General features: G+C 39.5%; 1 protein-coding gene across 6 annotated transcripts in view; it reads right to left on the bottom strand.

Annotated features, from left to right (window-relative positions):
• LOC126272100 (speckle targeted PIP5K1A-regulated poly(A) polymerase-like) overlaps positions 1–18,960 on the bottom strand; it is a 192,614-nt gene that overhangs the window by 24,413 nt on the left and 149,241 nt on the right. For all 6 annotated transcript variants that reach the window (XM_049974683.1, XM_049974680.1, XM_049974684.1 and 3 more), the window contains one exon: positions 17,645–17,928. In XM_049974683.1, coding sequence (XP_049830640.1) covers positions 17,645–17,928 — 284 coding nt within the window. The remainder of the gene's footprint in view (positions 1–17,644; positions 17,929–18,960) is intronic.

Raw genomic sequence — 18,960 nt, 5'->3', positions numbered from 1 at the left:
TACTTAGTCTGGACAAACTTTCTCTAGGTTTTTTATAAGAAACTTACATCGTTTAAAGGAAGAAATGGGTGCACTACCTGAATATGATGTGTTAAACAGTAATATTTCATCTGGAACCATGAGGCTTACACACACAAAAGAAAATCTGTGTCTTATTGGGATGTAGACACAGATGATGGGTATAAGCTTCAATACCCTTTAAACTGCAGGCCACAGAGCACTGAAGTTTAGTTTAATTTAATTTGTGTGTTCCACAGATCATAATGTAAGGCTATGTTTAATTTTTGAGGATAGCATTGGTCGTTTCATTCATCTACCATGTGAGTTTGTTTTGTTGTGGTTCCACAATTAATCAGCAAAACGTGTACATAGATAGTTATTTTTTGCACTAAATAAAGAACTATTATTATAGCTGAGAAGCAGCTAAGAACAAATATTAACACAACTGTATTTTCTGTTCAAAAAAATACTAGCAAACCTGGAATTGCTCCACAATGGCAACATGTGTATGAGCACTGGATATACATCCTAATCTGGAGTACACCAGGGAATTGTGTAAGGATGCAAATTTTGAATAAAAATTGTTATTTTGTCCACTTTGAAGCCACTAGCATGGGACTTCAAGTTATAATAAATCACATAGACAAAAATCTCCTTTGTTTTTAGTTTTTAAAGTCTTTTATTTATTTTTTTGTACACAATACAATTACAAAAATTCAGAATGTATAACAATATTCACTTTTTATGTACTCTGTGTAAGAGTATGAACTGATTTTCTGAATTACCAGTTCATGAAAGGGCTACTTGCTCTGAAAGGGCAAATGTTATTGGATAGCTCCTAATATCATGTCAGCCCTAACTTTGCACGCCAAAGTGCAGCAACTCAACATGGCATGGATTCAACACATGGCTGAGAGCCCCTGCAAAAATATTCAGCTATACTTCCTCAATAACCGTCCATACTTGTGAAAGTGTTGTCAATGCAGGATTTTGTGCACGAATTGATCTCTTGATTATGTCTTATATATGTATGACAGGAGGCATGTCAGGTGACTTGGGTGGCCAAATCATTTGCTCAAATTGTCCAGAAAGTTCTTCAAAGCAATTGCAAACAACTGTGGCCAAGTGACATGGCATAATATCATCCATAAAAATACCATCATTTGGGAACTTGAAGTCTATGAACGGCTGCAAGTGGTCTCCAAGCAGCCGAACATAACCAGAACCCAGTCCATTCTGTGTAAACACAGCCCACACCAGTGCGGAGCCACCATCAACTTCCACAGTACTTTGCTGTCAACTTGGATCCAAGGCTTTGTGAGGTCTGTGCCATACTTGAACCTTATCATCAACTCTTACCAAATGAAATTGGGACTCGTCTGACCAGACCACATTTTCCAGATATCTAAGGTCCAACTGTCATGGTCATGAGCCCAGGCGAAGCACTGCAAGTGATGTCATGCTGTTAACAATGGCACTTGTGTTGGTCATCTGCTGCCATAGCCCAGTAACACCAAATTTAATTTCAGTGTCCTAACGGATACATTAATCGTGCATCAAACATTGATCTATGCTGTTATTTCACACAGTGTTGCCTGTCTCTTTGCACTGACAATTGTACGCAAACGCTGTTGCTTTCAGTTCTTAAGTGATGGCCCATTGGCCACTGCATTGTCAGAGGTGAGAAATTTGGTATTCTCAGCACACCTCTCGACAATGTGGATCTCACAATATTGAATTCCTTAACGATTTCCAAAATGGAATGATCTACGCGTCTGCCTCCAACTACCATTCCACATTCAAATTCTATTAATTCCTGTTGTGTGGCCATAATCATGTAAGAAGCCTTTTCACGTGAAACACCTGAGTACAAATGACAGCCTCTTTATATGCGCATATCACTATCCCATGACATTTGTCACCTCAGTGTACGACTGATCACACTAAAGACATTATGATTGTAAATCAATTTCAACATAATGAGATTTTCACTCTGCAGCGGAGTGTGCGCTGATATGAGACTTCCTGGCAGATTAAAACTGTGTGCCCGACCGAGACTCGAACTCGGGACCTTTGCTTTTCGCGGGCAAGTGCTCTACCATCTGAGCTACCAAAGCACGACTCACGCCCGGCACTCACAGCTTTACTTCTGCCAGTATCTCGTCTCCTACCTTCCAAACTTTACAGAAGCTCTTCTGCATCGCAGGGAAATGGATAGGTTAAAGTTAGGTATAGTGGGAATTAGTGAAGTTTGGTGGCAGGAGGAACAAGACTTTTGGTCAGGCGAATACTGGGTTAAGAAAACAAAATTAAATAGGAATAATGCAGGAGTAGGTTTAATAATGAATTAAAAAAATAGGAGTGCAGGTAAGCTACTACAAACAGCATAGTGAACGCATTATTCTGGCCAAGATAGACACAAAGCCCACACCTACTACAGTAGTACATGTATAAATGCCAACTCGCTCTGCAGTGCAGATGATGAAGAAATTGAAGAAATGTATGATGAGATAAAAGAAATTATTCAGGTAGTGAACGGAGACGAAAATTTAATAGTCATGGGTGACTGGAATTCGACAGTAGGAAAAGGAAGAGAAGGGAACATAGTAGGTGAATATGGATTGGGGCTAAGAAAGGAGGCCACCTGGTAGAATTTTGCACAGTGTAGCGATGTATGGAAGTGAAACATGGACAATAAATAGTTTGGACAGGAAGAGAATAGAAGCTTTCGAAATGTGGTGCTACAGAACAATGCTGAAGATTAGATGGATAGATCACATAACTAATGAGGAGGCATTGAATAGAATTGGGGAGAAGAGGAGTTTGTGGCACAACTTGACAAGAAAAAGGGACATGTTATGAGGCATCAGGGGATCACAAATTTACCACTGGAGGGCAGGGTGGAGGGTAAAAATTGTAGAGGGAGACCAAGAGATGAATACACTAAGCATATTTAGAAGGATGTAAGTTGCAGTAAGTACTGGGAGATGAAGAAGCTTGCACAGGATAGAGTAGCATGGAGAGCTGCATCAAACCAGTCTCAGGACTGAAGACCACAACAACAACAAACAAAACCTTGCATCACTTAAACTGAATGGATAAACTGGTTGGCATCATTGGTATATGGTTTGTGAGAGAGACCTCTCAAGCAGCTGGAATGTGAGAGCAGTAGCTTCAATTACATTATTTCACACTGTTTTAATGTGCGAACAAACTTTCAGATGATTCTCATGTACTAATATTCTAATCATAACACAATAAGCCATAACTAACACTTTCCTAATATACACTTCAATTTGGTATTGTTGCAGAAGAAGCCAAGTAATGCAGTCGCCGTAGTGTAGTGGTTATGATACTAGATTGTTGCATGGAGGGTCGTGAGTTCAAAACTCAGCAGAACTGAAAAATTTTAATTTCTATATACCGTTCGAGTACTTTCTAGAAGTATCCACAAATGGGAAGAACCACTGTACTGAATTGTTCTGTAGCTGTACATATACCGTATGTGTTGTGGCCAGAGCCACTTTGCTCCGCACTATTGTATGCGCAAGTGCTGAATAAACCTTTGTTAAGTGAAGTTAGTGTTTCTCATTCATCTACTTTCACCTTCCTCTACATGACATTATTCTGGTGGAGGCACTGGGTATTGGAACTTGTGATACCACACGTTATTGACGACAAAATGGCTCCCATCAGACCATGCCAGAGCCACCATTTACGTGGCGAGAAACCCGAGTTCAAGCCATATTCAACAGATTGCAATCTGTCGGATACAGAAGAAGAGGAATGTCACGATGACAGCAACTGTGTGCCACCACATGAGGCATCCTTCCGGGTTCTCTGGTGATGATGGCCAAGATACAAACAAGTGGCTGAAGGTATATGAATATATAGCCAAATTTAAAAAAATGGGATGACACTGTGTGTTTGGCTAATGTATTTTTCTACTTGGAGGGCACTTCCAAGCAATAGTATGAGAACAAAGAGGAGAAGTTCACAAGCTGGGAAGCATTCCAGGTGCAAGTATTTTGGCGACACACAACGACAGAAGTGTAAGTGCAGGGCACAGCGTCCAAGAGAAACTACAGCATCCTACATTCAAGACGTCTTGGAGCAACATAAAATAGTGGATTCTCAAATGAGGGAGGAAAATAAGGCTGCACATTGTCTGAAAAGTGTTGCTGAGGACATGTATCAAGCCCTACTCCTAAAGGAGGTTTCAACAGTAGACGACTTCATAAAATGGTGCCAGTATATTGAGACAAGGCATCAAGAAAAGAATTTCAAGCAAGAAGTTTGAACGTCTTCCAAACATCATATCAATGTCTGTGATGGAGGAAGAAACTGATTTCACAAGTGTTCTTCATCAGATAGTGAGACAGGAAGTTCAGAAGACACTTGGGTTGCAGGACGAGCAAAAGACAGAGATGCTTCAAGAGGTCATAAGAGAGTGGAACAGACAGTGAACCCAATCTCGCATCCTTCATTACCCTTTAAAATGATAAACAAGTCGAGACCCAGGGAAAGTTACATTCCTACAATGCCGCATGAGGAACCTGTTTGCACCAAGGAAGACTGATGTCTGGAGGACCTAGGATAACCAACCAGTACATTTCCACTGCGGATGGCCAGGACATGTGGCCAGGACATTGTCGAGAAAGGCGGCGGATATTTGATGACGCCCGTGCCAGAAGACAGCAGACCGATCTTAGCCGACGCCAACTCTGGGATGACGAAGATGAACAAGAAGATGTGGGTGCAGGTTGATGTAGGTCACCATCATCGCTAGCTAGCCACTGGAGAGCACGCTCCCCAACACCTCGATCAAGGTTTCCATCACCGTTTAGTAGCTCCAGCCGATCACCTAGCTGCCGCAACTTGGAAAACCTTCCTTGGAGATGAGGCCGCCCAAGAGAAAAATCCTCCACTGCTGATCACTACAAAAATGATAGGGAACTATGTCGATATCCCCATGGATGGCTAACCAGCCAAAGCTCTTGTGGACTCTGGAGCATCATATTCAGTCATTTTGGAGAAGTACTGTTACCAGTTGCAGAGAACCGTATTCGTCAACAGCAAAACATCTCTGCTGAAGGTGGCTAATGGGAAGATGTGTCATTTGTGTAGTTATAAGTGGCCATACACAGCCCTTAGAATTCATCGTCTTACAAGAGTGTAGTCATGAAATCATCCCCGGATGGGACTTTTTGAAAGCTTCTCAAGGAATTATAGATTGTGGTCCCTCGAAGATTATGCTAGATGAGATGAGATACTGTGGACAGGAAGATGTGCACACGAGTGTGTGAAGACTGTGTGCTGGATGAAGCGATAATTCCTGGAGTCAGCACTAGATAGGTAGCTGTCATGCATCAGCCCATGGATCTTGTAGCGGAATAAAAGAGAAGCATACAACTAAAGAATAACTTGGTCATTTGGGCCTCTGTCGTCTTGTTTAAGAATGGATTTGGTGAATTGTGGATAGTTAACTGTCGCCTAGAACCGCAGATGCTTCCAAGACGCGTGTGCACAGCAAATGCTGAGCCGTTAATTGCAGAACAGCTGAGCATCATAGAAACCTCCCATGCAGAGCCTGTGGGTGAAATTAGTGCTACCACTACGACTCAAGATCTTCTAGCTCGACTATCACCAGATCTCACTACAGAACAACAGAAGAAGCTACTTGCCATTCTTCAAGAGTTCTCTGAATGCTTCAATCCACAGGTGAAGAGCAAATTAGACAAATCGACGGTGAAGCACCAGATTAGCACTGGAGACCATCAACCAATAAGCCAGAGAGTGTACATTGTGTCAGCAATGGAACATTAAATAATTCACGACTAGGTAGAGAAAATGATAAAGAATGACATCATTCAGCCTTCGCAGAGTCCATGGTCGTCACCAGTGGTTCTCGTCAGAAAGAAGGATGGCAATTGGCGCTTTTGTGTTGATTACAGGAAGCTTAATAAGGTAACTAAAAAGGACATTTACCCTCTTCCACAAATTGACGATACACTAGATTGTCCGAAGGGGCTAAGCATTTCTCAACTACGGACATGTCCTCAGGATACTGGCACATTAAAGTAGATAAGGCTGATAGTGAGAAAACTGCATTCATCACTGAGTTTAAGGTAATGCTGTTTGATTTGTGTAATGGACCAGCAACTTTTGAATGAATGAAGGACAATCTTCTAAGGCACCTGAAGTGGATGATGTGTCTTTGTTATTTCGATGACATTATAGTCTTCTCAGAGACATTTGATGAACACATAAAAAGACTGAGGGCTGTTCTTAAGAGTCTCTAACAAGCCGGACTGTAACTTAATCCAAGAAAGTGTCTCTTTGGAGCAAAAGAAATCAAAATACTTGGGCACATTATGCCAACGAAGGTGTGCGGCCAGATCCAGAAAAGGTGAGAGCTATAACGGAATTTCCTATGCCTAGAAGTATTAGAGATGTGAGAAGCTTCCTCAGGTTGTATTCTTATTACTGTCATTTTATCAAAGACTTTTGTATCAAAGCCAGGCCACTCCAAGAGTTGTTAAAAGCTGATGCTAAATTTATCTGGGCTGGTGATCAACAAGATTCTTTCGATGTGCTGCGAAAAGCTCTGATGACTGACCCTGTACTTGGTCTGTATGATGAGAGAGCACCTACAGAACTACACACAGATGCCAGTGGGTATGGGATTGGTGCTGTTCTGGTGCATATTTAGGATGGAAAAGAGAAGGTTATAGCATATGCTTTTACGACACTTACAAAAGCCAAGAGAAACTACTCAACTACAGAAAGAGAATGTCTTGCTGTGATCTTGGTCATGTGCAAATTTAGACAGAATCTCCATGGAAGGCCATTCACAATTGTTACAGACCATCATTCACTTTGTCGGTTGACAGGTCTTAAGGATCCAACAGGGCAACTCGCCAGGTGGGCACTACGTCTTCAAGAGTATGACATTACCATAGTGTACAAAAGTGGAAGAAAACACAAAGATGACGACTGTCTTTCAAGAAACCCTGTGCAAGACCACCAAGACTTCGATGAAGATAGTGACGGTCTGGTTGCACTCCAGGATCTCTCTGCTACGCAGAAGGACACCAAGATATCACAAATTATGCTTGCCTTAAATTGGTCAGAGGATGTGAAATGACAATTTAAGGTAGTTGATGGATTACTTTGCAAGAAAAACTTGACACAAGACGAAAGAGGTGGCTACCAGTGATTCCTAAACAAAGTCAGTGTTCATCATTCATCTGCTTACACCTTCCTCTACATGACACTATTATCAGCACACCTCTTGACACTGTGGATCTCGCAAAATTGAATTCCCTAACAATTTCCTAAATGGAAAGTGACTGCAAGAAAGAAAACAAAACAGCGCATTTTGTTGGGTATCAAATTCTTGTTTAAAATTATTTGTCTGGGGAAACAAGATGAGAGAAACAATTTACCTACTGGTTTCAATGCCTTGCTATTGTTGTTGGATCCAATTACATGAAACAAAACAATATCAGACATTTTTCACAGTATAGTATTTTGTATCTCATTGTCAGTTTTAACAAGTATATATAGCCTATGTCCTCAATCCAAAGCCTGTCCACATAAAACAAGCAACTACCATGAAGTTCCTGAATGCATTACCTTTTCTTTTCTTAAGTGGGCCTTGTGCAAGGAAATATTTGTTTCATCATTCAGTAGACACTTTGCATTTGTGCGACAACAACAGGGAGTAAACAAGGGACTGTTCTATTGTTACTAAAATGTGCAATATTAAAAAATTGTTATAAGAACTCTGCTATGATCCATCCTTCATGAAATCCTCCCCACTCCACCAAGAGTGTCTTTTCGCCGTCCACCTAACTTTCATAACCTCTTGGTTCATCCCTATGGATGCTATGAACAGCTTCTTGGTTCATCCCTATCAAATCCCCAAACCACATTCCCTACCCTCTGGCTCCTATCCTTGTAACCGCCCCCGGTGTAACACCTGTCCTATGCACCCTCCCACCACCTACTCCAGTCCTGTAACCCGGAAGGTGTACACGATCAAAGGCAGAGCCACATGTGAAAGCACCCACGTGATTTACCAACTGACCTTCCTACACTGTGACGCTTTCTATGTGGGAATGACCAGCAACAAACTATCCATTCGCATGAATGGACACAGGCAGACAGTGTTTGTTGGTAATGAGGATCACCCTGTGGCTAAACATGCCTTGGTGCACGGCCAGCACATCTTGGCACAATGTTACACCGTCCGGGTTATCTGGATACTTCCCACCAACACCAACCTATCCGAACTCCGGAGATGGGAACTTGCCCTTCAGTATATCTTCTCTTCTCGATATCCGCCAGGCCTCAACCTCTGCTAATTTCAAGTTGCCGCCGCTCATACCTCACCTGTCTTTCAACAACTTATTTGCCTCTGTACTTCCGCCTCGACTGACATATCTGCCCTAACTCTTTGCCTTTACAAATGTCTGCTTGTGTCTGTGTATGTGCGGATGGATACGTGTGTGTGTGCGAGTGTACACCTGTCCTTTTTTCCCCCTAAGGTAAGTCTTTCCACTCCCGGGATTGGAATGACTCCTTACCCTCTCCCTTAAACCCACATCCTATCGTCCTTCCTTCTCCTTCCCTCTTTCCTGAAGAAGCAACCGGCGGTTGCGAAAGCTAGAAATTTTGTGTGTGTGTTTTATTTATTGTGCCTGTCTACCGGCGCTTTCCAGCTTGGTACGTCTTGGAATCTTTGTTTTTAATATAAAATACTGCTTGCTTGTGTGTGTGTGTGTGTGTGTGTGTGTGTGTGTGTGTGTGTGTGTGTGTGTGTGTGTGTGTGTGCGCGCACGCGCGCATATATACCTATCCTTTTCCCCCCTAAGGTAAGTCTTTCCGCTCCCGGGATTGGAATGACTCCTTACCCTCTCCCTTAAAACCCACATCCTTTCATCTTTCCTTTTCCTTCCCTCTTTCCTGACGAAGCAGCTGCCAGTTGCGAAAGCTCAAAATTCTGTGTGTGTGTTTGTGTGTTTTATTCATTGTGCCTATCTACCGGCACTTTCCCGCTTGGTAAGTCTTGGAATCTTTGTTTTTAATATATAAAATACTAGTCATATATTTTCATACGGTCTTGGAATTCTTGCCAGTATCGATGTCAATAACAGGCAAAAGTCATTGAGATTTTCGATTCTCAGGATGAATGAATTGTATACATACGTAATTAAGTTTGTATAGAACCCTCAGTATAAGTGTCTTACATTTAGCCAGTTTGTTTCCACTGCCCGTCATCTTTGTAGAAGTCACAGTTGCAGTAGTTTAGCTGCTGATATGAATGGTCACTGCAGCAGCAATTACGTGCTCTCTGAGCTGTCCCAGTGCTCTTGGGAGAAATTAATGGTATTTGGCATTTTTGATACAGTTCAGATACTTAAAATCCCTGTGTGTGTACTCTGTATTTTTGTGCTATGTCATGCTACGCTCTTATTATTATTGTTTCTGGTCATTTGCCGATTTACAGCCTAGGCAAAATAATGGCTGTCATAAGCAGCTTTGGCAGCAGAAAGAGTAAATTCATTTTTGTGTCCTCTTTGTGTGTAAAAAAAATTGGATAAATTTTAACAAGTCAGATTGGACCATTCCCATTTTACCTTCAAGCTATTTGGCATGCGAGTGCAGCACTGGATTGTGTTTGTATTCAAACTAATGTCATGACTCTGTAGCAGGCAAATGCGTTACAGAGGAAACGGCCCTGTCCGTTGTGCTGACATAAAATGATTCATTCATTTACAAAGCTCAATATTTTCCAAAGCGCTCTTTGTATAAATTTTCCACAGCACTGCTTGTATAAATATGACTAATATATGATTAGAACTGTAAAATCACCAGGTTTGCATTTTGCACTCTACAAATGTTCTATGAGTGCCCCTGTCAAACAATACATGTCCAAGCAGCAGCAAAGTTCATTCTTATCTCATATTAGCACTATCTTGACAATGGTTACTGCAGTAAAAATGATGCATTCTCTGAGCTCTTACAGTTTTCTTGGCAGTGGAGGTATGTAAACATGGTCCTTAATGTACCCCCAAAAGAAGTCACAGGGGTTATGCCAGGCAACTTGGCTGAGGAGGGTGCTGTGCAAGGGAACAGAGTTACTTTATTTTCACCACTATGTCCAATCCAGCGATATGGAAGCTTGTCCTTTAGGTAGCAATGGACATGGATACTCTAATGAGGGGATGCCCTGTCTTGCTGGAAAATGAAATCGGCAGTCAGTTGTGGAAACAACCACTACTGCATCATGTCAAGGTATGAAGTACCCATAACAGCGTTCTCACACAAGAAAAATGGCCCATGCAACTTCATCTGAGACACTACACAGAAAACATTAACCTTTAGTGAATCTCGTTGACGTGGCATAATTTGATGAGGGTTTTCAGTGCCCAAACTCCCACAATGTGGCAGCTGACCTTTCCAGATAAATGGAAGGTTACTTCCTTGCTGGATATCAGCTAAATGTATACTGCTCTTTTTCTTTTAAAGTCCTGTGTCATATATTTACATTCATGGCACACACTACACATTTTAAGTAATGACTAATGCAATATGGTGGCTTAAACCATTTTAACCCTTCATCCATGAAGATGGCCCAAGACTGAAACCGGTGGAATTTGGGTTTAAAAAACAGCTGATGATTCAAATATGCATTTTATACTTTACTTAACAGCTGTTGACAGTCACCTTCCAAAAATTTTTGAAGGTTACCCATGCTAGTTTCTCTTTCCCTTCAATGACCCTAATTAAATGTTCCATACTTAAAACAGTTCTTGGATTTGCAATCCTGGCATCACTGATATGGGAATTTTGTCTTTGAATATTTGAAAGCTTGTGCTTCTTGATTCATCACTTTCACCAAATTCTTCATAAGTCATAGCTCTATGTATCAAGGTGTCAATAAGATTTTACAATGGGAAACTAAGGGGGTGTACTGTTTATTCATTTTCCTAGGCTACATCATTTTCCTTTCAGCAATACTTGGTATACACAAACTGCATTCCGAGTAGTAAAAAGCTTCAGATTGCCACGATCTACCATTAATGGGCTTTACAATTTAATTTTTCATAAAGCAATTTTACATTTTAATAGCTCTCCTTCATATGTACAGCATCAGCTACAGGAACAGAAGGCACCGTGTTTCTGTTGTGAAGCAAAATAGCTTTCACACTTAACAGTCTCCAGTCCCAGGATAATGCTCCCTTTTCAAAGGGGCCATACTTCCATTCTTTCCCCAGAAGATTCAATTTCTAAAGTCTGGAGCCAAGATGTTTGGCCTTGCTTTCTGTTAACAACTGATCACAAATTTGATTAAGTTCTTCTTGAGAACCTTTGTGTGGCCTATTGCGTGAGATTGATTCTGGTGTATAATCTGGATCTAGCTGTAAAGACTCAGGCTGTTGTTTACACTCACCTTTGATGTCATCATCAGAATCTAGGACATAATGTTCCAGAGGGATAGGAAAGAGTAGACCTTCTCCACGTGGTACTGGTCATGTAACTGATGTCAAAGTCGGATATGTGATTGTTTGCTTTTCCTTTCTTGACATCCCACATTTAAGAGGAAGTACCATGTAAAAATAACAATCACTAATATTATTTGAAGGACCTTGGCATGTCATGGCAACCATGAATGATACTGACTTTACTGTTTTACTTAACCAGCAACAGAAATTTACTGCAAACAAATTACAACAAATATTTGGTGCCTACGATTTATCCTCATCTACTGTACAGTGGAAGAAATGGTAATTTGCTGTCTGTATTAATGGAGTCAATTCACGTTTCTGAGAAGCATGTCTCTTCACTGCACACATAGCAAAAGTTATCCACACTGTTAACAGCTTTATGTGGCACCTTAAAGTTGAATTAAACTAAAGTGTAAACAAAATAATTTGATCAAGGAAATTTAGATTGTATCTTTTGCACCCATGAAGATAAGTAAATATTTGTACTTGATTTCTTTTTTACCTGCCCAAATTTAGCTTCGAACACAAAAATTACTGAGAAAGAAGAGAAGATAGGTTGTCTAAGAACAAGAAACAACATTTATGTAAAAATAATGTCTGCTACAAGAAGAAAACATGGCATACCCAGTGTTAACAGAATTCGTCTGTAACAATAAAAAAAATCAACATTGCAAAATTACCCTCTATCATAAAATTAATCCATTTTTTTTAAAAAAAGAAATGAATGAGAGCTAACTAGTGAAAGAACATTTTAAGAATCAAATTCATTTACTTTGTTTAAAAATGAATAGCAATGAACTATTTTTAACTTTGAGTGGAGATCAGTGTAATAAGCCATAAAGTTTGTACAACGTAAATATGAGAGTTAGCTGTACTTATGTACATCACTGATTTTCTGAAACTTATTAACATCACATACTATCATTCTTTGATATGATATGAAATAATATATTGGGGCAAGAATATTTTTTAAAGCCAAAAACAAGCCATTTTATCCATCATAATGTTGATTTCCCATGCTAGTGTATGGCTCAATTCAATAAACTGGAATCTCTTATGCTGACATACTGTGTCATTGACATGCTAACTGCTAAGTCACTAAATGTGTTAAGAAGTATGGAAGTAGCTCATGTAAAATCAGTAGTCGATTGCTGAGCTGATCCAAGAAATTTGACAACCACGGTTTTTACTTAGAGGCCGCGCCTGTCATCTTTTTCTCTTGCCATTTATTAAAATTTCAAAATGAGGTAATTTTTGTACAGAATGTTATTTTTATTATTATTTCATTGTTATTATTATTATCAGTGTTATGAATTCGTAATATGTCTAAGGCTGTGCACACAGATCTTTTTACCTTTTCAAATATGTGCCATCTGCTGACATACTTCACATAACCCAAAATTGGTATTTTTGTAGCAAAATTTGGCATTTTTCCCTGTTCCTGTGTAAAAATGTTATGAATACGAGGCCAGAAATTTATTAATATTGATAACTGATAGTTTTAATGAATCTTGAAATTGTGTAAGGCTCTGGCTGTGACATCAGATGACAATACCCTAATTCCAACAATCTCTATTCTAGTAGCAGCGTAAGTTGCCAACACCACATTTCCCCAATAATGTTATGCTGTCAGATAAAAATATTACCTACAGTCCAAGCTAAAAGTGAGGACTGCTTCATTATTGTGCGCAACTGAATCTTTGGTGATTAAATCAGGAAGATAATCTGTTATGTGTATACCGAATACGAAGTCTAAGCCATGTAAGGTATTCTGAAGGGATACAAATCCCTTTATAATTTAGTGGAAAAGCACTTTTCCATATCTGCAGGATATGTGGACACTTACAAATGTCCAGTGATGTGCTCAAGGGAGTTTGTATTCCATGTTCTAATTTAGACTCCAGATGGCTGTTTTCACACTATGATGGATCCGCAGCATAATGTCTCAGAAGAGAACTTTGAAGTTATGTCACCAGACAAAACACAACTGGCCTTCTACAGATCAAAGTGTGAAATGTTAGATCCCTTAGTAGCACTGGTAGCTCAGAAAATTTAAAAAGGGAAACAGATAAGTTCAAGTCAGATATAGAGCAGTTTAATGAAGTTCGTTGGCAGGATGAACCAGGACTTCTGGTCAGGTGAGTACAGGGTTTTAAAAACAAAATCTTATAGAGGTATAATGCAGTAGTAGATCTAATAATGAACAAGAAAGCAGGAATGTGGTTAAGCTATTATGAACAGCACAGTGAATACATTATTGTAGCTAAGGTAGATACAAAGCCAACACCCAAATCAGTAGTACAAGTTTATATGCCAACTTGTTCCACAGATGATGGAGAGATTGAAAGAATGTATTATCAGACAAAAGAAATTATTCAGGTAGTTATTAATTTGCAGACAGATGCAATTAAAAGACACACAATGCTTTCAGCCACAGCCTTCATCAGTAAAAGAGAAACACAAACCATTCATACACACAAGCAAGCACATCTCATGCACACGACCGCCAACTTCAATAGTATGGGTCAGAATGCAACTATAATGTGGAATGGGAGCAGCAATCTGGAAGGGGTGGGCAACGGGATAGGATAGTACAGGTTGAGCATTGTCAGAGGGCAGCAAATAAACAGTTTGGGAGATGAGAATGGGAACAATATGATACAGGACAGACAGGGTAGAAACTGCTGAGTGGAGGGTGTGGAGACAGGAAGTTACCATATATTGAGGCAGGAGCGGAGAATGTGTTACAAGAATAACTGCCATCTGCGCAGTTCAGAAAATCTGGTGGTGGAGGAGAGAATCCAGATGGCTCGAGTAGTGAAGCAGCCACTGAAATCAAGCATTTTATGTTCAGCTGCATGTTGTGCCATAGGGCGGTCTATGTTGCTCTTAGCGACTGTTTGGTGGAGGCTGTTCACCATGATGGTCTTCCACAGGGATATGATCTTCGTCACAAGGGGCTGGGATTCGGAGTGGCATAAGAATGGACTAGGATATTGTGGAGGTTGAGGGGGTGACAGAACATCATTTTAGGAGGGGTGGGAAGGATCTCACATAGGATGTCCTTCATTTCAGGGCCTGATGATAAGTTATCAATATGTCTACCTGAAATTTCATTGTTTAAATTATTCGGATCGTCAAGGGACAGAAAAATTTAATTGTGATAAGTGACGGGAATTTGGTTGTAGGAAAAGGAGTAAGAAAAATAGCAGGAGAATACGGGCTGGGTGAAAGGAATCACAGAGGAAGCCAGCTGGTAGAATTTTGCACAGAGCATAATTTATTAATTGCTAACACCTGGTTTGAAACTCACACAAACGACAGTGGTATATGTGAAAGGGACCTGGATACACTGGAAGATTTCACACAGATTTCCGGGGGCAGATGTGAGTTTCAACCATGATTTATTGGTTATGAACTGTAGGTTAAAACTTAAGAACTAAGGAAATCAGGGGGACAGAACCTGAATATGATGAAAGAACCTGAGGTTGCCGAGTGTCTCAAAAGGAGCATTAGGCAATGATTGATTGAAACAGGGGAAATGAATACAGTAGAAGACAAATGGATAGCTTTGAGAGATGAAATAGTGAAGGCAGCAGAGGATCAAATAGGTAAAAAGACAAGGTCTAGTAAAAATCCCTGGCTATCGGAGAAGCTATTAAATTTAAGTGACGAGGAGAGAAAACATAAAAATGAAGCAGGTTAAAAGCAATTAAAAAAATCTAAAAATGAGCCTGAAAGAAAGTGCAAAAGGCTAATCAGAAATGGGTAGAGGGCAAATGTTACGTCTTTAGAAGCATATATAACAAGATACTGCCAACAGGGAAATTAAAGAGGCCTTAGGAGAAAAGGAGACACCTGTATGAAAATCAAGAGATCAAATAGGAAACCAGTATAAAGCAAAACATGGAAAGCTGAAAGTTGGAAGGAATATATAGAAGGGCTATAAAAATGAAGTTATAGGAAGGGAAGAGAAAGTAGATGAAGATGAGTTCGGAGATATGATACTGCAAGAATTATTTGACAGATAACTGACAGACATAAGCCGCAATAAAGTCCCTGAAGATGACATTACTTCAGAACTACTGACATCCTTGGCAGAACCAGTCATGACCAAATTATTCCACCAGGTGTGCAAGATGTATGAGACAGCTGCAATACCCTTCGACTTCAGAAAGTATATAATAATTCAAATTCTAAAGAAGGCAAGTACTGACAGGTGAGAATACTACTGATTAATTCTGTTTCTGAAGGAGGACTTTCTTTGTCCAAAAACTAATAGTTCAGCAGCAGTTTTTCATTGTGTCTGTCTGAGACACAATGCCTCCTCTGTGTGTCGAATAGCAATCTATCCTTTTCACATTGCTGTAATTTCATCTTGGACTTTCTATTGTTCTATAAGTTTAATGAGGCCTGGTTGGAAAATACTGACATGAATTATTTACAGAAAACTGGAAAAATTTGTAGAAGCAGACCTTGGGGAAGAGCATTTTGGATTCTGGAGAAATGTTGGAACATGCAAGGCAATACTACAACTTCCCTTAGCAGAGAGACTAAAGAAAGGCAAGCCTATGTTTACAGCTTTTGTAGACTTACAGGAAGCTTTTGACAATGTTGACTTACAGAAAGCTTTTGGCAATGTTGACTGGAATACACTCTTTGAAATTCTGAATGTAGCAGAGATAAAATACAGGAAGCAAAAGGTTATGTACAACTTATACAGAAACCAGTCAGCAGTTAAAGGAGTCAAAGAGCATCAAAGGGAAGCAGAGGTTCAAAAGGGAGTGAGACTGACTTCCAGCCTATCATCTATGTTATTCAATATGTTCATTGAGCAAGCAATAAAGCAAGACAAAGACAAGTTTGTAGAAAGAGTGTTGAACAGAATGGACAATGTCTTGAAACAAAGATATAAAACGGACACTAACACAAGCAAAAGAAGGATAATGGAATGTAGTCAAATTAAATCAGGCGATGCTGAAGGAATTAGGAAATGAAACACTAAAAGTAGCACAAGAGTTTTGTTATTTGGGCAGTGAAATAACTGATGAAGGCCAAAGTAGAAAGGATATAAAGTTAAGAATGGCAATGGCAAAAAAGGGCGTTTCTGAAGAAGGAAGATCTGTTAACAGTGACTATAAATTTCAGTGTTAGTCTTTTCTGAAGCCATTTGTCTGGAGTGAAACACTGACAATAAACCGTTCAGGTAAGAAGGGAACAGAAGCTTTTGAAATGTTGTGCTAGAGTAGAGCTCTATAGGAGGTATGTAATTGGGAAGAAATGAAATTTGTGGCATAACTCGATAAAAAGAAGGGACTGCTTGATAGGACACATTCTGAGACATCAAGGAATTGTCAGTTTACTGCTAGAGGGAAGTGTGGAGGGTAAACATTGCAAAGGGAGGCAAGAGACGAGTACAATAAGCAGACTCAAGCTGGTGTGCGTTGCAGTAGTTATTCAGAGATGAAGAGGCTTGCACAAGATAGAGCAGTGTGGAGAGCTGCATTAAACTGGTCTTCAGACTGAAGACAACAACAAACAAGGTATCAAAACTATTTTTTTCTTTGATTGATTAGATTTAATATGTCTAATATAATTGATTTCTTTTTTAAATGTAAATAAATGTGATGTGTGATGTCAATAAATAAAAAGAAATTAATGCAGTTATTTTCATTTTAATTGTGTCACTGAAAAACAATGAAATAAGACAACAATAAAGAACATACACTACTTAAAAAATAAACTGGCAGAAACTAATGCCAAAACTGGCAAGAAATAACACCAAAATTTGCAAAAAAATGTTATCAAAACTAGCAGGAAACATAAAAATTGGGTGAAAGTACACTGAAATCCTTTGAAGCGCATCAATTTTGGAGCCTTTGCACTGTGAATGGTGGTTCAGCCAACATTTTTAACACTGATTAAAGAAGAAAACACGTGAATTTTTCTTCCCTTGGGTGTGGCATGCCATATTCATTATATCCAACAAAACTGTTTCCAGTATCCCATTTTTGTTCTAATTATGGTGAAATACGTGGAGTATAAAAATGTAAAATGATCTAATAGCAAAAGGAGGCACATGCTGAAGGTTCCATATTAAAAAATCCAATAAAACTGGTGGAACTTACCTTCCCTTAAGATTTTAACTGCTTCTCCACAACAGAGTCTGAAGAAAGTAAAATCTTTATCTTTCACCCTCTCTGTAACATTTCGGTTCATTTCATATGGGTCCTGCACTACCAGAGGAGTATTAATCTCAAGAGAATTGTTGTGCATGGATAATAAATTTCTGATATGCTTGACCTCATCTGGAATTGTGACCTTCAATGTTTCAGAAAATGCTTCACATGGTACTAGATGGCCAACCCATGGGCATATCACTTGATATGTTAAATCAGTTTCACTATAATATCTGTTAAAAAAAAGGGTAAAACAAAAATTCCATGAGAAAGTTTCCAAATGAACAATAACTCAATAACAGAATCAGTAAACATAACAACTCATCATATAGTTGAGGTGTTGAGCGGTTGATATGCACATATACAAGACTGCAAATGCAGCTAATCTTTCGGACAATGTCCTCCTTAAGGGCCAACTAGTAACGTAAAATACACACAAATAAAACTACATAGCTATTGTACCAGCAGTTTACCTCATACTGTCTTTGCAGCTCAGTGGGGTGAGTGACTGTACTGAGAGTGGAGTGGATGACAGAAGAAAGGGGATGTGGGGAGGGGAAGGAGGTTTGGAAGGTACTATGGCTGACAGCTAGGAGGAAGTGGCAGGAAATGCACAGAATCACCAACACCTAAACAGAAGGCTCAGTGAGACATCACCCAGAACAGGCCAGGCTTGGTGAGGTGCTGCATAGGCAGAATCAAGGCACATGCCTTGCAATCTTTCTCAAATGATTTTACAGAATCTATTCAGTAAAAAAAAAACACCTTGATTTCTACATTACTTGTAGCCATATATGTCAGCTTCATGGTGAAACGCCCATAATATCGTTAATGGTCACAGTTTTTGTGATATTTCCTATACATATAACAAATACAGGGTTTTAACACCTTATAATATTTATTATATTAAACTTATGGTTATAAATGATATGTCAAATGAAAGAGCAACTCAAACAATTTTACCACGAACCTTGTAAGTGTTCAATGTGAGCAACATCTGTCACACGGCACACATAAAGTCTATAGCAGAGTTCTTCCCAAACGTTGATAAGTGTGTATTCAGTGATGGTAGCAACAGCTGCTTCAATCTAGTTTCTTAATTCAGGGAGAGGAAACATTGCGCGCTGCACATGCGCACTGGTGCCAAACACAACTGTTTGAGTTGCTCTTTCATTTAACATATAATTTATAACTGTAAGTTTAATGTAATAAATATTATAAAGCGTTAAAACCCCGATGTTCATTTATAAACACCCTGTATGAAA

The sequence above is a fragment of the Schistocerca gregaria genome, chromosome 5, assembly GCF_023897955.1.
Source record: "Schistocerca gregaria isolate iqSchGreg1 chromosome 5, iqSchGreg1.2, whole genome shotgun sequence".
Lineage (NCBI taxonomy): Eukaryota > Metazoa > Arthropoda > Insecta > Orthoptera > Acrididae > Schistocerca > Schistocerca gregaria.
Note: the sequence above shows the minus strand (reverse complement) of the source record. Positions and strands in the feature narration are given on the sequence as shown.